Source organism: Gavia stellata, chromosome 15, assembly GCF_030936135.1.
Source record: "Gavia stellata isolate bGavSte3 chromosome 15, bGavSte3.hap2, whole genome shotgun sequence".
NCBI classification, from domain to species: domain Eukaryota; kingdom Metazoa; phylum Chordata; class Aves; order Gaviiformes; family Gaviidae; genus Gavia; species Gavia stellata.
The window spans coordinates 20,032,380-20,051,874 of record NC_082608.1 but is presented as its reverse complement, the minus strand read 5'-3'; the positions used below and the strand labels follow the sequence as shown (position 1 = coordinate 20,051,874).

The window sequence follows — 19,495 nt, the reverse complement described above, 5'->3', positions numbered from 1 at the left end:
TCTGCAAAAGGCTATTAAATGTTCTTAAACTTTGGGGGCCTCTAGTTGATTTTTTTTAATCCCTTATCAACTGATTAGCCAGCACTTACTTGAAGGACATTTAGGATTGACAACAAAAGCAACAAACAGTGGAATTCCCCATGCTTCATCCAGAAGGAAGGTTTAAAAAGTTAATCAAAATGTACCAAGTGTACATAATTTGGGTCATTTTGCAGAAGGAAAAAACTGCGATTTTCAAGGAAAAGGGGTGATGGGAGTAAAAACCATCATTGTCTCCTTGCCTGAATAGTTACTACTTTCCTGGCCTTAAGAGTAGAGAAAAAATACGAATAACATTTCTGACCTGTACAAAGGTGTAAGTCAGCTCCCAGATGTCCTCATGCTCACTTTTTCTCTGTTTATAGACACATACGCAATATTGGCTCATGTCACCACAGAGATGTGCTTGGTACCATGCCTTCCAACCGTGACACTGCTCTTGGCCCTGCCCTGGCACCTCGGCTCCCTGGGCTTTCTGAACCGGCCAATTTTTATCCTACTGGTGTTGAGCTGCATAGTCCTGTCTGGATGTGTCGTATCCTGTCCCCCTTGCCATGGGACCCAACCAAGCCTGGCCTCAATCAACTTAGATTTTATGGTGGAACTCCTTCTGAAAGAGATGATCACCATTTTCACTTGCACCCAGACATCAGCATATTTAGTCGTCCACAACAGCACTTTTTCTGCACTGGATGCAATATGCAGAATGCAGGTCTGTCCCTTCAAGGTGCAAATAGGATGAGACCAAAGGCCTTTCATCCTTTTCCCATCCTTTTCATCCTCTCATCCAAACACATTCATGCCTCCTAACGCATGGAAATTTGCTGCGTTCCATGAACAAACTCAAATGACAGAGTCATATGAGGGTTGAAACCAAGGCAGCATCTGTGCTGAGGTTTATTTGCTTATGAAAGTCTCCATTTTTGATGGTTAAAGGCACCACCTCAAGGCTACTGTAATTATCCAGTGCTGTTTTCTCCTCATGTGGGTGGTTTTTTTCACCAGTGGTGGAGTTTGTGCTTTGGCAGAGATTGGCTAAGAGCCCCTTTCAGCCCTATTTTGAAAAGTCAAACTTTAAAGAGATATGGGCAGTTATTTAGCCTTGCAATTGAAAACTTCTAATCAGTGTTTTATAAAGCCAGTTTCATGGGGTAAGCTCTCTACGGGCTGCAGGAGGTTCCTTCATAACCATAAGAGCACAAAGTCTAGAAAGCTACAACTTTTATTTTAGAAAGACAGATGACAATTTAAAAAAAACCCAAAACCAAGAAGATGCTTCAAGCCAATGGGACGGGTGGGAAAACTAAGGTCAGCTCTCAAGCAAAAGGAAAAAAAGAAGCCATAGTATTAGTTGAGGTTGTGGGGCCCAGATGGGCCAGAAATGTCCCTGAATGCAGAAACCGAAGTCACTTGGTCACATGCAAAAGAAATATCCACCTTGTTGAGTCCCTCCAATAAATACTATCAGAAACGACACTCCGCAAAGGTAAAACTTCACCCCCCATGCCCCAGCCCTCCGGGGCTGGCACAGCCATGGGCTGCACCCAGACCCTCCTGTCAACATCTTCTTGCTCAAATGGCATCTGATGGACCTCCTTCTGCAAATCACATTTCTAACACCTATAGCAACCAGAAGTCGCTCACCAGTCTCAGATGTCGCAGGGGCTGTGACAAGGACTTCAGCCATGAACCATTCCCAAGTTTATTGTGCACAGGACCATTTCTAAGTTACTTTGACCAAAGCTTTTGGGGTCAGCACTTAAGACGTGCTCTCCCACGCACACCTACCAAGCAATGTAGGAGGACACACCAGAAGAGCATGGCACTCCTACTTTCCCCTCTATATCTTTCTTGGAAAACATGATAAATATGTGAGCGAAGCTGCTGGGACATGTCAGATATGCATCTCCACCCCCCTGCCGCCGATTAAGAAAAAAAAGTCCTTCACCTCTCAGCATATTTGGAAAGTCTCTCGTGCACAGAGCAGACACCTCCAGACGTCTCCATCGGTGACGTTATTTATAAGTGGACCAAACAGCTTGTTAGGCTAATTGCTCCTGGAGGGATTTAGCTCTATTGAGAAAGCTTGAACAGGGCTCAACTGTTCCAGAGCATTAGCTGCCACTCCTCCCTTTGATTTACATCCCTTGTAAAATTTTATGGCCAGATTAGAATGAACTTCACTTGCACTGTGTTTTTAGTAAGTTGGGTTTTTTTGGGTTTTTTTTGTGCTGAATAAAAGCAAAAATCATTACAGCCTCAACCAGGAAAGGAAAATACCTCAAAATGAGAGAGGAGGACCCAAAAAGCCCCCCAGGACTGATTCCTTTGGAGGCCTTGCTTCAGACACCTGAGCTCTGACTCTGTTAGGAGACCAGCAACAATAAAAAAGCCACAGTTTAGGGAAGAGCAATTTTGGATGGAGAAAGACTGATGTGGCTTTTTATGGTAAACATGAGGGAGCGCGAGGCAGTCGGGGTTCCACTAAATGGGAGAAGGGAGTGGGTGGTTATCAGTCATATTGTCTGGAATGTCTTTGAGTCATTCGGCTGCTGCGCTTGTTCTTATGGAGGGAAAAGTCTACTTTTGAAATAATTGTTGCTTTGCAGAGATAATTCGGCCATATAGTGCATTTTTTTTTGATAAATTACAGAACTCCCTGGGCTACACTTTGCTTCACCAACTGTAAAGCTAAGACATAAATCCAAACAGAAAAAACATTTTTTTTCTTCCTTTCTTTCTGCCAGTGAAATACAGTGTCACTGAAAATGGCCTTTATATCTATGCTATGAATACCTGAAAGATTGCAAAAAGGAAGGAGAATAAATAAGCCTAGTAAAATATTTACCATTCTAGACATCAGTAGCCAAGGCCAGATTGATGGGAAATGCTTAGTTTGGGGCTGACAGCCTTTAAATGACCTCTTTACAAGTGCCTGAATCTTGAAATTCAACATGCATGTGAGCTCCAGTGGGACGCGCAAGCATTTTGTGCAAGCGTTTTGCCGTGTCAGGCGCTGGCCCATTGACAGCAGCAGGAATTACAGGTGTTCAGTTCCTCCCAGACGTGCAAAACGCAGATGCTGGAAATCAGCTCATCCCGACAAGGCTCCAGCTGCCTCCCTTCATGCCAGAGGAGAGCAGATCATATGCTACATTTCACTTCTGGCCAGGACTTACTTCCATTTACTGCTTTTTTGCTCAAAATTAATGCTTTTGGGCTGCAGAAGCATTTCCCAAGATGGATTTTTCCACTGAGAAAGGAGCCTCAAGAGAAGGACCACTTCATATGGTCAAAGCGTGGGGCTTGGTAGATTTATTTTAAATTAAATAAGTTATTCCATGTGTCCTGGACACAAGCTCACTATAAACTAATTTAAAATCCAGGGAGAAAACCCCCAACAGTCAATTTTTCAGTCCTTCAAGCTGAAATACTGTACCAGTAGTTCATCACCTGGCAAATAAACCTGCCAGCTCCAAACTTTATTAATCATTTTCTGTACCCTGCTTGAACTTTTCCAAACTGAACTCAGGAGTGCTCTAATTCTCCATCCACTGGTACCAAAAGAAACAAGTAAAGAGGACAAAAGGAGAGAGATGAAGGCTACATCATCCTCCTCTGCCTCTTCCACTGTAGGAACAGGAACTTCAGAGATGATTCGGGGGAGATGATACCTGCCATTTGCCCCACAGCATCCCTAGTTGTAGCCCAGTTTCTGCCAGACCAATACCTTCCTTGATGGGATGGGGTTTTAATTTTTGGCCTGGACAGGGAATTTTTTCACAGCAATTTCTCGAACTATCACTCCAGAGTAACAATTAACAATCTTTCTCATGATCAACATTCTCCGACAGAAGTGCACACCTCCAAAGATCTTGCTCATCACATGCCTATGTATTCCTTTTTCTAAATGTTAATGTTTTAGTCTTCAAGAAAAAAAGCAAAAAGGAGAGAGACATATGACAAAAACTGCACAGAAAAAAGGAACAGATGTTCCTGAGATCATAGCAAAACAAGCCACATACTTAGTAGGAACAAACTGTCATGTAGAACGTTGTTATTTTTCTAACCCTTCTAAAATTACCTATTTGACTGATTTCTTATGTGTAAAAAGAGGCATAAGGCCTTCCCTTCTGTCAAAGTACCATTGTCTCAAGTAATTTAGAAGCTCCCTGTTTCGGTGCATTGAGACTTCCAGCGCACAGACAGATTTAAGACGTCTTTAAATTTGTGCAAGACTCACAAGAATGTGTTTCTTAATACCACTGTAACTAGAGAAGTATTTATAGGAGAAGTCCGGCTAAAATCCAAAGCTCTGAATCAATGACTATCCCAAAAGAATTGCAATCGTAAGTCTGCTTCGCACATACAGCTGATGGTTTGGGGTGCAAGGAGGGACACGGCACTTGCACCACAAATCTGTGCCTTCGGTGGGGTACAGCTCACAGGCACAAATGCAGAACAGGGACGACGTTATAAATTAGGGAGTGGGAATCTCTCTACCCTACTGCACAGCTGCAGAAAAGACTGCTGATAAAATCAGCCTGTTACACCATGTCAGGCTGTTGCTTGCATCATCCCAGCCTTGTTCAGTAATGTGTCCCAAATTTGAACATGCAGTCACTGCCGTGATAGGCTAAATAATTTTACATTCATGCACCTATTCTGCATATAACGCTGTTAGAGTAATAAGTGTAAGAACTATCTCAGAAAGGATAAACTCTTCTTTAAAGTCTATTACAAAGTCTCCTCCAGTGTCAACCTAAGCAGAGATTATATATATATATATATGCACCCAGATTTCACTGCTTTCTTAAATGGGGTGGAGGTACTATTATGAGATATCCTTATGATGCTGCCAGCAGTTGCATAGCATTGCTGCCTGGTATAGAGAATGAGGCATCTTTCCTTAATTCCTTCTGTCCAGATCTTCCACATACCTATTTTTTCTTGACATATCGTAAGTATGTTTTAATTTTCAGTACTTAATGGCAAGATGCATCTAGATAGGGAAGACACTGTAGGTTACCTTGGGCCAGCAGCTGTCAGTGACTAGCATGGATGTTGTGCTGAATATGGCATCTAAGTTCAAGTAAATGATGAGAAATTCAGAACATCTTCTAAATTGGACTACCAGTCCCCGGCTTCCCTTCAGACAGGGGAAAAATGTGTTTGTATCACTTATTTCATTGGCTATTAATGCTATTCCTAGAGGACACCTCATTTAGATGTGCTTTCTCCTACTTCTTCCAGTTCAGCTCTCATACAGTCATAGATGAGACCATCAAATCGGTGTAGTTTCCTGTAATAGCTTTTCCCCGTGTTTTTATGACTATAACAACCAGCGGGTTCAGAAAGATAGAGCTTTTATTACGGAAACAAATCTGAAAGAACAAAGGAACTGCTAAATTGGGTCAGAGATCCACATAGCCCAGTGTCCTGGTATTCGTGGTGGGGAGCAGCTGGCAGTTTAGGAAAAATACCAAAAGATAGAGTGTAGAGCGATCCCTCCCAGCGTACTCCTCCTACAATCAGCTGTTCAGAGGTTTCCTTTAAATTGCCTCCAGACCACCATGGTCAGCAACCACTAAGAGCTGCACAACTAAACGTAGCGATCTCATTTCTCTCCAAACTCTTTTATACCCTCAACCTCCGCAGCATCCCGTGACAATGAGTTCCGCACTCAAAACTCTGCATTTTGCGGGAAATAACATTTTTTTTTGAAAGCTGCTGCTTGCTAATGTCGCCGGGACAAGCTTGCAAATGCTCACGGGGGAGAGCCGTCGGTCGCAGGGTGCCCGGAGGAAAGGTCGGGTCCTTCGGCTTTTGAACCAAGCTGCAAATTCGGAACCAGCTGGGCAGCTTCATCCCTGCAAGAAGAGCAGCGATGCTGAGTTGGTGTTCTGCAGTGAGGGGGAAGAACCAGACACCCACCCTTTAATTTCTAGCGTGGTTTTGATTTGAAAGTAGATACGAGATGGGAGCCTACGGGAATTTTGTCAGCATTGTCAAATTAAGCCTTCCTGGGGCGGATCTAGAAACATCCAGGACTGTCCGGACTTGCAGAAGGTGCCTTGTTCAGGTTTCAGCGGAGACTTTCCGTGCTGGGTCATCTCCTCCACCATGCAGGTTTTGACAGCCAGCGAAGGGAGTGGAGCGGGTACCTGGCAGCAGCTACAGGCCACGGTTTTCAAGTTCAACCAACGGGCATTTGGGGCTTTAGTGGCCTATTTTATGTGCTTTAAATGCTTCTGGTTGTCAGAAGTTTAGCTCCCAATCTCCTGAAAGTCATTTATGGCATTTCCTCTGACAGCCAAGAATTAGTGTTTATTTTAAAAAGCAAACTTGCCTTTTTTTCATGAGAGAAAAGACTCAATAGGGAAAAGGCTCCAGCAAAAGACTGTGGTAATCATGTGGCGAGAGTGACAGCACTTCACTGAGAAGCACATATTTTGTCGGTGTAATCCTTTCCCCCAGAAGAGGCATTCCTGTATTGATTTTCTGAATGTTTATCTGTTCTGTGCTCTAGTCTGACAAATACTCGTGTGAGCAAATTTCACCCTGTAAACCGTTAGCCTGCTGTTTGGGGTACAGGACTCACTATTTTTATAACCTGACAGATCGCCTAAATAGGACAGTCTCCAGAATGGACCATCAACCAACTCATAAATCTATACGGAGACCTATAAAAAAACCCTACATAAACCTGTACAACAAACAGCTGAACAAGTGCCCATGGTTTTTCTGCATGTGTGAAGTGCTTGCACAATCATTCTTTTTCAAATAATATAGATCATGTTTGTCAATTTAATAAACACATTAAGCATTGAATGAACATTTCTTTACATCAGATAAAAAATCTGTGCATTTATGCTTCAAGTATCTATGAAGCTGTGGCCACATAGGTCAATATAGAAAGATGGGAATTCTTTCCCTTTTCTTGCCTGTCATTATTTTACCTGTAATAAAATTCAACCAAGCCCCAGCCTTGCGTTAACCCGTTCAGTCGGAAATCTGCAATGCACTCGTGGAAAACGCCGCTTCCAGTCAGGCCGTTATACACCACGGGGCAAGCCTGCTTATCCAGCGTTGCAGAAACATCAAAGTACTTGCCACCTTTGATAAGAGCAAAAAGAGAAGAATGTCTTCAACCTTCAGTAGTATTTTATCTCAAAAATTCCAAGATCTATTAGTTTTGCCTACAGTTTCTTCTCATGCTTTTCTAAAGAGCAATAGTTTTCCTGTCTGCTTTGTAAATTAAGTAAATTCTTTGATCAAGCTGTATTTTCAGAGCAGCTGAATCCACCTCATAACATACGTTTGGACAGCCAAAAAGTGAAAATCACGTCGTTTATCTGGATTGGCACAAGCAACAGTCATGACAAACAGAAACTGTAACTCTCCCTGTGATAAAGCTGCCTGTGGCCCTGATCCTGCAGCGGACACACACCGTTTCACCGATGACACACTACACATACAACTTAAGCACAGAAGTGTATTTCTCAGGCTGTAAGATGATGCATTTAGCTTTTAAATTTGCTCCAGGGATCACATGGAATTTCACTGAATAGTCTTTCCTCCACTAAATTAACTGCATGCCAAAAAGCTGAAGGCAGATAAAGGCAGGTTACATGTAGCTTACCAGCAGTAAAACTGACTCCATATTCATCCCTGATAACACCATCATCGGCCATCTCAGCCAGCGAGGCATTGGACCACTCAATGCCAGCCTTCCTCCCATCGGGGAAAAAGACATAACCTACAGTGAGGCTGAAGGGGAAAGAAATGGAGCAGAATTTTAGTTCAACCGAAGCTCAAATGGACCAGCACACTGGCCTTCCAGGGGGGCTCAACGCTGAGCATGGCCTTCATCCCTGGAAAGCAGCAGAATAAATAAAAAAGGTTATATTGTGGGATATCGCACACGCTGAGCGGGGGAAGCCACGCATCCAGGAAAGGAGATGAGGCTTGCAGGGTGGATTGTGGTGGGCAGGTGGGACAGTCACTTGGTCCCACTTGGTCACAGAGCCATGAACGCTGGTCTTTAAGCTTCTGGATGCAGAGAGCGCCAGTCAGCAAAGCAGGGCTGCCTGCGTAATGCCCCATTACGGACAGACACACCTTCTTAAATAGCTGGAAATGCTCAATTTGTACCTCTAAATTATCTAGACAGCAAGACAGGCAGCTGTGTCAGCCAAACAGTAATTAAATGGGTAGGAAGTAATTGAAGGTAAAAGCTGTCCTTGTGACTAACTGCAAATGGGAAATTGGGCGGAGGGAGTGGAGAGCAAGAGGGTGTGGATGGAAATTGGGCTATACAAGTTCAAAGCAAGAATGTGCATATAGGCGTCCTGCAGAGCAACTTCTGCCACCTTTAAGACGTATGTTTTTAGCAGCGTAAACTTCCTTGGTTACTTACTTAGTTGTAGTAGCTGGCATATTAATAACTGTCAAATGTGCCGCAGTCCCATCCTGTAAGAGAGCAATAAAGAAAAAGCAGTCTCATTTCTGCGGACTCATTTGTGTGGATCATACGCTGACCTGACCAAGAAAACATTGGCTATAACTCAGGTTATGCAGTGTGCTATGACTTTCTACTTTTAAATCTTCTCAATACATCTTCCATGAAAATCTGGCTGCAAATGAGAGCCCAAGAATATAAACCAGACACATTAAGGACAAATTAAGGACACTAAGGACAAGACGAGGAGGGAAACAACACATGCAGAGATGTCAGCTGGCCGTGTTCAGAACTGATGGGCAACCTATCAAAGTTGTCCCTGCTTTGACCAGACGTCTCTGCTAAACTATATTACTCTATGCCTGAGAGCAGCATAAGGGGAAAATGTTAAATAAGAAGGAACTGGAATCTCATGGTTTTGTTCATTTCTCTTCCATCCTCGAGCCTGAATCCCTTCATGCTCCACTTGGCTCTGAGGCAAACATAAGCCTACGCTGTGATGTTACATGTGTATAGACACTCAGGGTATGCGGACTCCAAACTTCAATCAGTGATAAACTTTAATTCCTTCTTAACAAACAGTCAGGTGGCTTTTAATTAGGAGAGGAAGAGCCACGGTTATTTTGAGTCCTGAACAACTATGAAGAAAAGGGAGAGTTACCACCTGACTGTATACGTGACAGTGCAAAAGCACAGTCTTACGACAAGGAACGCAGACATATGTTAAATCACAGCAGCTACCGGCTCTGCACGTATGTGGGATTCTCCAAGGTGTGTTTTTGTGCTGGCCAACATATAACCGGGAAAAGAATTTTTATTCTGAATTCAGCCTTAACTCCTGTAATGCTGCCTGAAACAGAGAGTTTAGATTCCTTTACGCCTGTGTTGGCAAAGGAAACGCCTTTTCAGGAGGTTCTGTTGGGGCTGCATGCCAGCTTGTAACGCCAGCAGACAGCATTTCCCCAGGCTGTGTGCTCCCAGCAGCCACAGCACAGCCACTCCTCTGGCACAGCCATACGGGCAGAGCAGAGATTAGAGCTGAGCACAGGCAGAAATACTTGACGACTGCTGTCATGAAGGCTTAGGATGCCTTGAAACACCTTGGGCTCTCAATTAGCGTGAATCAGCACTGCCTCAACTCCATCGAGTGCTCGGTATCTGCGGCAGCAGGGAATCTGTCCTGTAAAGCTGCCTATCTATCTTTTTTCTTAAAAAAGCCAAACCAGTTTCAAGTTACCAAAACAACTTTTGGTTCAACCAGTGTAGCAAAACCTCAGTTTTTACACACAAAGCTCTGCTTTCGAGAGCTGCTCCCAACAATGATACGTGCTAATGACGGCACCAGTTAGCACTTCTGATTGCACACTGTGGATGCTCCCAATGCCTTATTTCTGCATACTTAAATATGACTGACAGGTTCATAAACACCTCCCCTTTCATGGTTAAGTAGCACATTGCCACATTAATACCTACCTCAAAGTGGGCCAAAATCATGACATAACGGTAAATCTCAGACCAGTTCCGGATACCTGTAAAAAAGTACAAAATCACCCAACCTAAAGTTCACCATTGCTGGAAAACGTGAACTAATAGTACCTGACTTGACATTAACTTTGGATAAAGAAATATCCAGTAACTGACAACATGGTAAGCATGTGCATGTCCCCAAAACAGTAACGGTATTTCCTCTGAAATGTCTTAACTTCATGCCCAGTCATGAAATTGGTTATTTTTAAAGACAATCTTTAGTCCCGCTGTCCTGCCAGTACCATCTAGAGTGAAGGCAACCCAGTGAGTGAATGGTTTCTGGTGCTGTTACCGTAAGAGTGGCTCCGAACGCCTTTGAGGGAAAGTTCGGTTTTCTCATGATTTTCTATTTCAATTTCTCCAACAGACTGGCCCCACTGCTCATGTCGGAAATGTTGTTCCCGTTGTCTGGAAGAAAGAAAAGGGTGAATCAAAACCAGCACGGCTCCTATTCAGGCGGCCAATCTGATGGACTTGTATCCCAAAATGAAGGAGAGATTTCAGAGCATCTGGATCGTGGCTATGCCAGGTTTTACACATTAGCAACCACTTTTGCATTTCCCAGTTATTGCTACATAATGAGACACCTGAGAGTGAAACAGCAGCAAATTCCCACCCTGACAGACTACAAAAATGCCCTTTGTTTGAAAAAAATGCTGTACTACCAAACAGTTGCTGCTTAGAAGTCAGCAGATATCGCCAAAGACAACACTATTGATATACATATTTTCTGCTTGTATTAAACAACATGCTGTTGATCCTCATTTTGTTCCTGTATTTGCAGCTCTCTGAAGCTTGTATAGTAATTAAAACACCCACTTCAGCCCTCCTTTCACATGATTATATTTGATCCTTAGCTTAGATATATCTGCACCACTGGTTTTTGGAAGAGGTCTAAATCAGGTTGTTACTAATGAAAAATAGACAGAATAAGAAATATTCCTAATGCTCAAGGTTTTACAGACCAAACCTGTGGGCAAGTCCCTTCACCCACATATCAGGAAGACCCCGTCCATGTGCAGGATCCTCCGTAGAGGTTGTCAGCTCTGATGCAGTAATGAAACCAGGAGACACCTCACAGGAGCCGTGTCCTTTATTAGCTCACTTCAAATTAAACCCACCTTCTAAAATCACCTAACACAACACACGGCAGACCCTGAAGAGATCTATAGAAAAAATACAATTAAACCCAGAAGAAATTAATCTCGCCTCTCACTTTCTGATCCTCTGGAAGAACTCGATGGTCCACGGTTCCTGGGCAAAAGCGCGTGCAAATGTGCTGGGGTGACTGTCGACACTAAAGTTAAAGACTTCTGTGAAGTTCTCCCAACTAGCAAAAGAGGTGAAAAAAAAAAAAAGACGTTATTAGCTTTCAGGTCATACTAGGCTATGTTGTGCACTTGCTGCTGTCACAACGGCAATCATTGTATTTTGTCATTATTGGAAAATTCTGATTTTCACAGTTTTAAATATGCTACTACTTTTGCAGGAAACAAACAAAAGGAAACCGAGAAGAGCAACACCAGCCTGCAAGAGTCAACCGATTGCCTAGGAAGGGAAGGTGGCAGGGAAGGGCCACAAGCGAAAGCATGATGCTTTCTCTCACATAGTCTGTTCAGAGGTACAAATGCAGCATTGCTCCAGAAATACTGCGCTATTTTGACAGCAAATCATTTTTTATCAGACAAATCAAATCCATAAACAGAAAGCAGAGGCAAGGGCTTCATGCGTTACTTTGTGCACGTCACCCTTTGAAAACAGCAACCAAATCTCTAACCATGAACTCAACTACACATCCCAAGGCAAAAGTGAAATGCTCTTACTGGAAAGAGAATTTAACTGGTACAAGTTCGCCTTCCTCCTCACTCCACTGTTGTCGGTAGGGTCCTTTTCTGTAAGAGAAAGCACTACAACTTTGCATCACTCCTAAACAAACAGCAAAATGTTTCTTGCATGTTTGGAAATGGATGCAATAGGAGACACTGCAGAAGAATGACGCTATTTTGTGCTAAGGTAGGACAGTAATGCTGTATTCCAACCCTGCACTGGACGCAGGTATTAATAGCTGTATTTTCATTCCATAAAAATCAATGTGTGCTATTGCTACCAAATAGCTTTTGGTTCAAGCCAGTAGTGTTCAAAAAAGCTTTGGTTTGAAGTGTAGATAAACGACTTTATAGAGTGCTGCAATACCTGAGCAATCCGTCAAAGCTTATTTTCCAGCGTGTTTGGGGCTCTACGTATTCAATAGTGAGCCCTCCTCCACTCCAAATCTCTTCAGATTCGTCACTCACCATCATGTTTGGATGTTGTGGGTGCTAAAAAGACATTTAAGGAAAACATTCTCTTAATTCAATTGTGGGGATGCAACGCGGGTGAATTCCTGCTCTGACGGTCCTCTGTGGGAAGAACATTTGGTTGAATTGGCTTTTCAGTTCTACTTGCTTCTGGTAAATGGATTATTAGAGAAGGAAAATTGCATCTAAACCACCTGAGTTATAAGATAATACATTGTTGTTTCAGATAATACAACTAAATTACTTGTGTGAAGGGAGGTCACTGCAAGAGCTCAGCTCCTTACGCTAGTGACTCTGCCAAGCTTACAGCCAAGCTGATGCAGGGCTTTGGGGGTAAATTTAATTTTAGACTGAATTTGATGAACCTCTAAAATGATTTAAATTTCTCGTGTATGCAAGCTCCCCAAACTCTTCAGCTGCTCTTCGAAAAACATGTCTTGTTTCCTAAAGCTGCCACTTTTCTACAAGAGAGCTTATGCCTGTTGCTGTAGGTAAGGATCTAAGAAGGTCCTGAGCTTGGCTGGCAGTTCTAAATGACAAAGCCACAAACAAGTATCGTTATACTAAATATTCCTAGAAACCAAATAATGCACATCAACCTTCTCTTTTTCAGTTTTCTGTGAATAGGACGTGTCCTGCTTCTTTGGGTTGTCGCTACTTAGCAAAACAAAGTTGTGAGCATAAAAATAGTTGAGTGCAAAGGGACTTATGCCAGATGCTCCCTCCTTCTTTACTAGGTAGTCAGCTATTCACAAAAAAGAAAATCCACAGGCAAAATATATGATTGATACTGTTTTCTTTTTAGCAAGAATGAAGCAGATGTACGTATAACTCCCTAAAAGCTTTCCTTTCCCTTTGAAAGAGGCAATTCCACAACGGTTTTTACAGCATTCACTCACTAGGGGAAAAAAATCAACCATAGCCACACAACGAAACTTATTAACCACGTGCTGCACATGATCAGAACGACTGAATGCTCAGATTCTTCCTGGAAGACTTACCAAGGCATTTTTTAGAAGATACACAGTGTTTTGTACACATTACGGGGAAAAGGGACTGAATGGCAGATACCTACTCAAAAGATGAGACATAACCAGTAATGTGGCCAGTTCTGCCGCTGTCTTTGGACACAGCACTGATGTTAGGACGCTAATGCGGTGAAGATGCAGAGAACGTTCATTTTTGCTTGGGATCCTAACACAGGTTCAAGAAGGGAGTTAAGCGCTGCTCTTGAATGTCATCCCACATCCACCACTTACCTCAAACTCTCCTATTCCATCCACCCTCACGAAGAGCCACATCTCACAGATCCCGTGAGGACGTTTGGCAAGACGAGCAATCACAAAGGTCTTGTTGGTCTCTGCAAAGCCGGTGAAGTAAACGGAATCAAGCGCCTACGGAAAGGGAAATGGGTTTCAGCTCCAGCCGGAGGCAGGAAAGGAGGGGGAGAAGATGAGTAACTCTTTGTTTTCCATAGGTTTCTTCCCAGGAATGAAATTTTACTTTCGCTTTTTATACTTAATAGCAGGCACCCCAGCAAACCGAGAGTTTTGCTAGCAGCGGTGAAGCCTCATTCATAAGACAGGGCAGTCCATGTGCTCAGAAAACATTGAGTTCATCTGGCATAAAACACACACATCATTCATTGACACAAAAGCATTTTTCCTTTCTTGTTTGCCCATTTCCTCGTCAGGACAGACACAGAAAGCAGAGAAGGAGCAGATGAGAAGCAGTTTCAGAGAGGGAACATAATTATTGCATGATAGGCACAGACAAGGTAAAATATTATCCTGAATTAAGATTACTATTTTGCAGCGAGAAGTTCCCTTGACCAAAATCCTTATGAAATGTGTCCTCAGAGCATCTGCAAGGAAGCAGCTGAGCCACAAACATGCTATTTCCCCCTCTAGCTCCAACTTGTGTGTCGGACAACTTACGCTTAAGGGAAACATAGAACTAAGAAGGAAAAAGGAAGAGAAAGAAAGAAAGAAAGAAAGTCTGAAAAATTATTCATCGTCAAATGCAACAGAATACTGAAATCAGATGATTATTGCCCTTGTGCATCCAGATAAGGGGGGATTTTGAGGGCACAGAGTCTGGACATACACACAGAGCGAGCCCATGGGATGCCAATGCAAAAATTCAGAGACATAATTTCTGGAAGTGTTTTCCAGATCTGTTCCGAGATCTCCTTTGTAAGTGTTGCTCCTGTCCTGCTGCTTGAGGGAGCGGAGGGGAAATCACAGACCCCTTGGCCATACCTCAAACCATCCTGGATGTCAGTTTGATTTGGAAGCTGGTGTCACTCCTGCCCTATCAAATCTGGTCGAGATGGGCAAAACTCTTCAAAACGCTCCAAGCAGCAGCCTAATTAGTAGAACGGAAAAGCTAGAGAAAACAGCTTCTTTTTTTAAAGGCTAAGCATAAGCCTCGATGCATTTGTTAAATAATAGGACTTCAGGATTCCCAGAAGGCTCCAGGAAATGTTAGTAAGAAGTCGATTTTTCAGAGAAGTTACTTAGGATCCGAAATCTCAGCTGGCATCTGCAAGCTGAACCTTGATGAGGCAAAGGAAACCGAGGGAAATCCTGTCTCATCAGCCTTTCTGCTTCCCTCTCTCACCAAATAAAACAGCAAAGCCCCCCCAGATCTCCCTGTTAGGCACAGTGAGTGTTTTGACAGGACGGTACACGAACACAGGCAAGGTACAGGTTGTAGCCAGAGGGTTTATTGTTTATAAAGCAGACAAGTACACCTGGAAAACTAGATTCAATTCAGCAAGCGTGCTAAAATAAAGGGCTTCTGTGTCCCATAGCGTATCTGCTTTTTCCCACCGGTATCCGCTGGTCGGAATAGAGGCAATCCTTCTCCCTGCAAGGGACAGCCCAGGCGACATCCCACCCTGCCCTCCCAGGGATGTGTTGAAGTGGGAAAAAGGATGTGGGTCCTGAGGCTCTATGGGTCAAGCAGCGGGGGTGCCAGGCGCAGGGATGCAGGGGCTGGGGGTTCCTGAGGGATGCGGGTCCCAGGGGGATGCAAGGTGCCGGGGTGCAGGGGATGCAGAGGGGTGCGGGTCCCTGAGGGATGTGGGCTCTGCAGATGGAGGTGGTGTGGGGGAATGGGTGTTGTGGGGGAACGTGGGTCCCAGGGGACGGGGGTTCCAGGGATTGGGGGGTGAGGGTGCCGGGATGGGGTCCCAGGAGAACAGGGGGGTGCCAGGGGTGCAGGGAGATGGGGGTGCCAGGGACGGGGGGACAGGGATGCCGGGGAAGGGGGTCTCACGGAAGGGGATCGCAGGGAACGCGCTGCCGGGGGAAGGGGTCCCGGGATTTGGGGTGCCAGGGGCGCGCCGGGCCACTCACGTGGGGGTCGGGGCGGAGCGGGCGCGGCCGCCGGGGCTCCGCGGGACCTGCGCCGGCCGCCCGCTGCCTCCAGGCGCCGTGGAAGAGCAGGAGGCAGCCCAGGGCCCAGCGCTTCAGCGGGGCCCCGGCGCCGGGGGCGGCCGCCCGCCGCGCCCCGAGCAGCGCCAGCAGCGCCGCCGCCAGCAGCGCCAGCAGCGCCAGCAGCCCCAGCATGGCGGCGCGGAGCGGAGCGCGGGGCGGCGCGGAGCGGGGCGCGGGGCGCGGTGCTGGGCGCTGCGGCTGCGGCCGCCGCCAAACCCCGCCTCGGGGCCGCTCCGCGCGGTGTGCCGGGGCCGGTGGCGGTCATTTCCGCGAGGGGCTTGTCCCGGCTGCCGGCGCGCTGAGGTCACGCTGGGAAGTTGCATTTGCTCCTTTCATTATTTATTTTTTAATTTTATTTTTTTTTTTCTTTGCCCGAGAAACGCGATCTCGGCGCGCGTTTCTCCCAGCTGTGTGGGAGCGCTCGGAGGGCCGTTCAGGCAGTTCCCCCGCAGCGGCACCGCCGAGTTTCTAGGAACTCCTCCGGGTTAAGTGGTGTGGTGCGGGAGAGGAGGGGTTTGGGGTCTCCCCCCGGGGCTGTCGGGAGGAATGAGGGCGATATCAGCAGCTCTTCCCCGAGGCTGAACGAGGGTTGTGGATGTTCCCAGCTCCTCGATTCGGATCGCAGCTCCTGCTGTAGGTTTCTGACCCTGTTTTATGGGGTGTAAGTGGGTCCTTCGCTTGCTCCCGCTGCCAGCTCCAGCCAAGGGGCCGGGAAAAGGCTTGGCAGCCCCTTTCCTCCGAGCCACCAAAAAAAAAAAGAATGGCAGCGGGCATGGCTTCAGCGCCTCTTGTAGGTACCATTTCTAGAAGCTGTACTCTGAAGGCTTTTGGCTGGCTGCACAATAGATCTTTTTATTCCTTTTGCAATTAGCAAGCACTTAGTCTCATTTCCCTACGCTAAAATAAACCCAGCCTCTCAGGAGTGTTTGAAGCGTAGCTGATCTCACTTTGGAGAAAGATGGGGCTCTCAGAACCTGTACTTTCTTTCGTCTTCTGAGTGTTTTGACTCCCTGTTAGCTCTACAGACTTCTCAGCAGACTTCCTCTTCCTAGAAAAAGCATTTATTGTACCTTTTTATGCCTTGTCTCAATTGTCCCTCAATTTGGTTTTATAACCACCTCTCCTGTGGTTTTGTGTTTAACGGATCGATGCTTAGGGTTGTTTCAATTTTCTTCTTTGAATGCAACTTGTTTTTAATAACCTCCTTAGCTCTGCTCCTTCCTTTTGCCCTTTTATTTAGGGTTTTCTGATACTGATGTGCACTCCCTCTGCCTCTAGAATCATGTTTCTATCTGTCTTTCAAAAGCTTTTAGTGTCTTGGATGTTCCTCTTACCTTCTTAAAAAGCTTCCTTATTTTTAGACAGTTCCCCTTTTCCGAGACCAGGCACAACTGTTCTGTATCGCTTTATTGCTATCCATGGACCACATCAAATGAAAAATAGAAGGGCAGGAACTAAAAAGCAGAAGGCACCAGAGATGAAGACAATGAAGTTCAGAAATTTATTTCTGTAAATTGCCATTGCTTCAGTTAATACTCAAGGGGTGCGTCTAAAAGTTAACCACATGGAGTAGGCAGAGAGCCAGAGAGATAATAAGGTTATTTTCTTGCTTCAGATTGTGTCGTGGAGGGACTGAAAATGATCTAAAAATAGGAGATGTGTCACGATGTTATCACCCTGCACCTGCAGCACAGCAGATGTGGTTCAGTCCAGAGAACGGCTGGAAAGGGAATGGATTATGAAAACCAGCTTTTATTTTTAGTTAAGATTTAAACACAGTATTGACACAAAGCAATACTCAATGGGGAAAGATCCGCACACATGACAAACCTTTGGGACTTTACAAACATGTGCATAATTAAACCCTCAGCAGCTCTAGTCTACTTGAGATGTAAGGGCCTGTGGCAAAGGACAGATTCTTGTAAACTCCTCCTTTTTTTCCTAATGCAGTCCCCGAGCAGCTTTACTGCCCTTTGCCAAACTGTTGGAGTCCTTATACAAATCATTTGAATTTCAGTATTTGCACTTCTGAGGTGAGGGTAGATGGGGCACGAGTATTTCTATGTTCCTCTGATACGTGACGTATTCAGACCCCCCCATAGTCTAACCAACGCATCGGTGAAGGTGGTGTGGCTGTCTCTATGGAATCTGTAACAGAGATAAGCTCCGTTCCTTCCTACGAGGACAGGAAGCATGGAAACAATTTGCTTCGTGCAGCATTGTGTTTCAGCATTTCTTAGGTAATTTGTTTGAGGACTTGAAGTTATCTCTGGCAAACAATTTATCTTGGCAATATGGTTTGCTGTGGAAATAGGTTCCAAACCAGCAGGACTTGCAGAAGAACCAAAGTCCTGACATGTCTGGTAATGTTTTTAGCATTGCAAAACCAACGCTGTGCATATTAAAACAAGTCTAAGATCTGCTCCACGTGCTTATCAAAGATGTGGGGAGAAAAATACTCAACTGATTTAAGTTCAGGAGGAAATGAGGAACCTGCGACTGATGCAGGGCGCTAAAAATACAGAGAACAAAGCAAGCTGAATTGTAGAATTTCTGGTTAGCATAAATTTGCTCACTTGCTCTTAAGCATCTGCAATATTGACCACGAAACTTCTCATTGCGTAGTGAACACTTTAAACAGCACTACCTCTTTTAAATCCAGCCGCCTGGCACAGGAAATTGGTATGTTAGGACTATATTCCATCAGAAAAAATACTTTGGCAACCTCAGAAATCAAGGGCCTGGAAAATCAGATTAAGTGTAGCTCTGAGGTCCAGCGTGGTTCTCAAGACCTTTGCACTGCAGTGAGCACTGACTGCATTTGCTGTGCAAAGCTATCCAGTCTCTCCAGCAGTGTCTGAGCAGAAGTCAAAGCCAAGAGAAAAATAAAATGCATCATGGCCTCTCCTCCTCAGAGACCTGCAAATGTATTTTCAGAACTACATCCAGAGATAATGGCTAGACTCACATCCGTAGTATAAGACCCAGACATGCCTGTACTTTGAGAAAGCTCAGATCTGGGAGAGAATTTCCTGGTTTCAGCCTGTATTTAAGTTACATGTCATTATCTGTGGTGTTTCTTTTAAAATATTGTCAAATAACTGCCTGGTCTATACACTTTTTCTCCCTGCATTTGCATCTGGAGATACGCTGTTTGCCAATGTCATTTGGCCAGTATGACTAACGCAATTTCAGATGCCCCAGGGCTGCGGAAATAAGCGATGCACCATCCAGTGGACAAACACACTAGTTACACTGTGCTGACAAGTTATTAAACATCAGTTCCACCGAAATTGGTTGCAAAACTTCCACTGAATTAGCATGTGTGGAACTGCTGAAGTGGTTCCAACCTTTTGGGCGTGAAAACACGCAGAGTCCTGTCTAGATGATGCTGTTAAAAAACCACAACACAGTATGTAACTTTTTTGTCACTTCTGGGTAACTGTCATGTATCGGCCATCCTGAGATAAAAGCACAAGGAAGGCAATGTGTTTCGGTTCTCTCAAGGTTTAAGCTCACTGTAACCAGCACTGCACCCCCGTAAGTATGTACCCCAAAACACCACTTTTTTCAATTTTGTCTTTATTCCCGGATAAATGATGCATTAGTTATATTAAAGGAACACATGGAGGGAGAAGGATGTTTTAGAAAAAGATCAGCTGTTACGATTTTGTGTCTATAGATGTTTACATACTTTTGTTTGAATAGCTTTGACAAACTAATTTCTT

At 44.7% G+C, this 19,495-nt stretch overlaps 1 protein-coding gene across 1 annotated transcript; it reads right to left on the bottom strand.

Moving 5' to 3' along the window:
- Window positions 1-5,806: 5,806 nt before the first annotated feature.
- Window positions 5,807-15,707, bottom strand: LOC104253041 (uncharacterized). Its single transcript, XM_059825091.1, has 11 exons — window positions 15,687-15,707; window positions 13,584-13,718; window positions 12,221-12,345; window positions 11,851-11,919; window positions 11,244-11,357; window positions 10,320-10,435; window positions 9,974-10,029; window positions 8,459-8,511; window positions 7,682-7,809; window positions 6,999-7,155; window positions 5,807-5,942 (listed from the first exon to the last, which is right to left on the bottom strand). Exons 2-11 carry the CDS (start codon window positions 13,623-13,625, stop codon window positions 5,807-5,809), a joined length of 996 nt encoding a protein of 331 aa, XP_059681074.1. The 5' UTR covers window positions 13,626-13,718; window positions 15,687-15,707.
- Window positions 15,708-19,495: the final 3,788 nt, after the last annotated feature.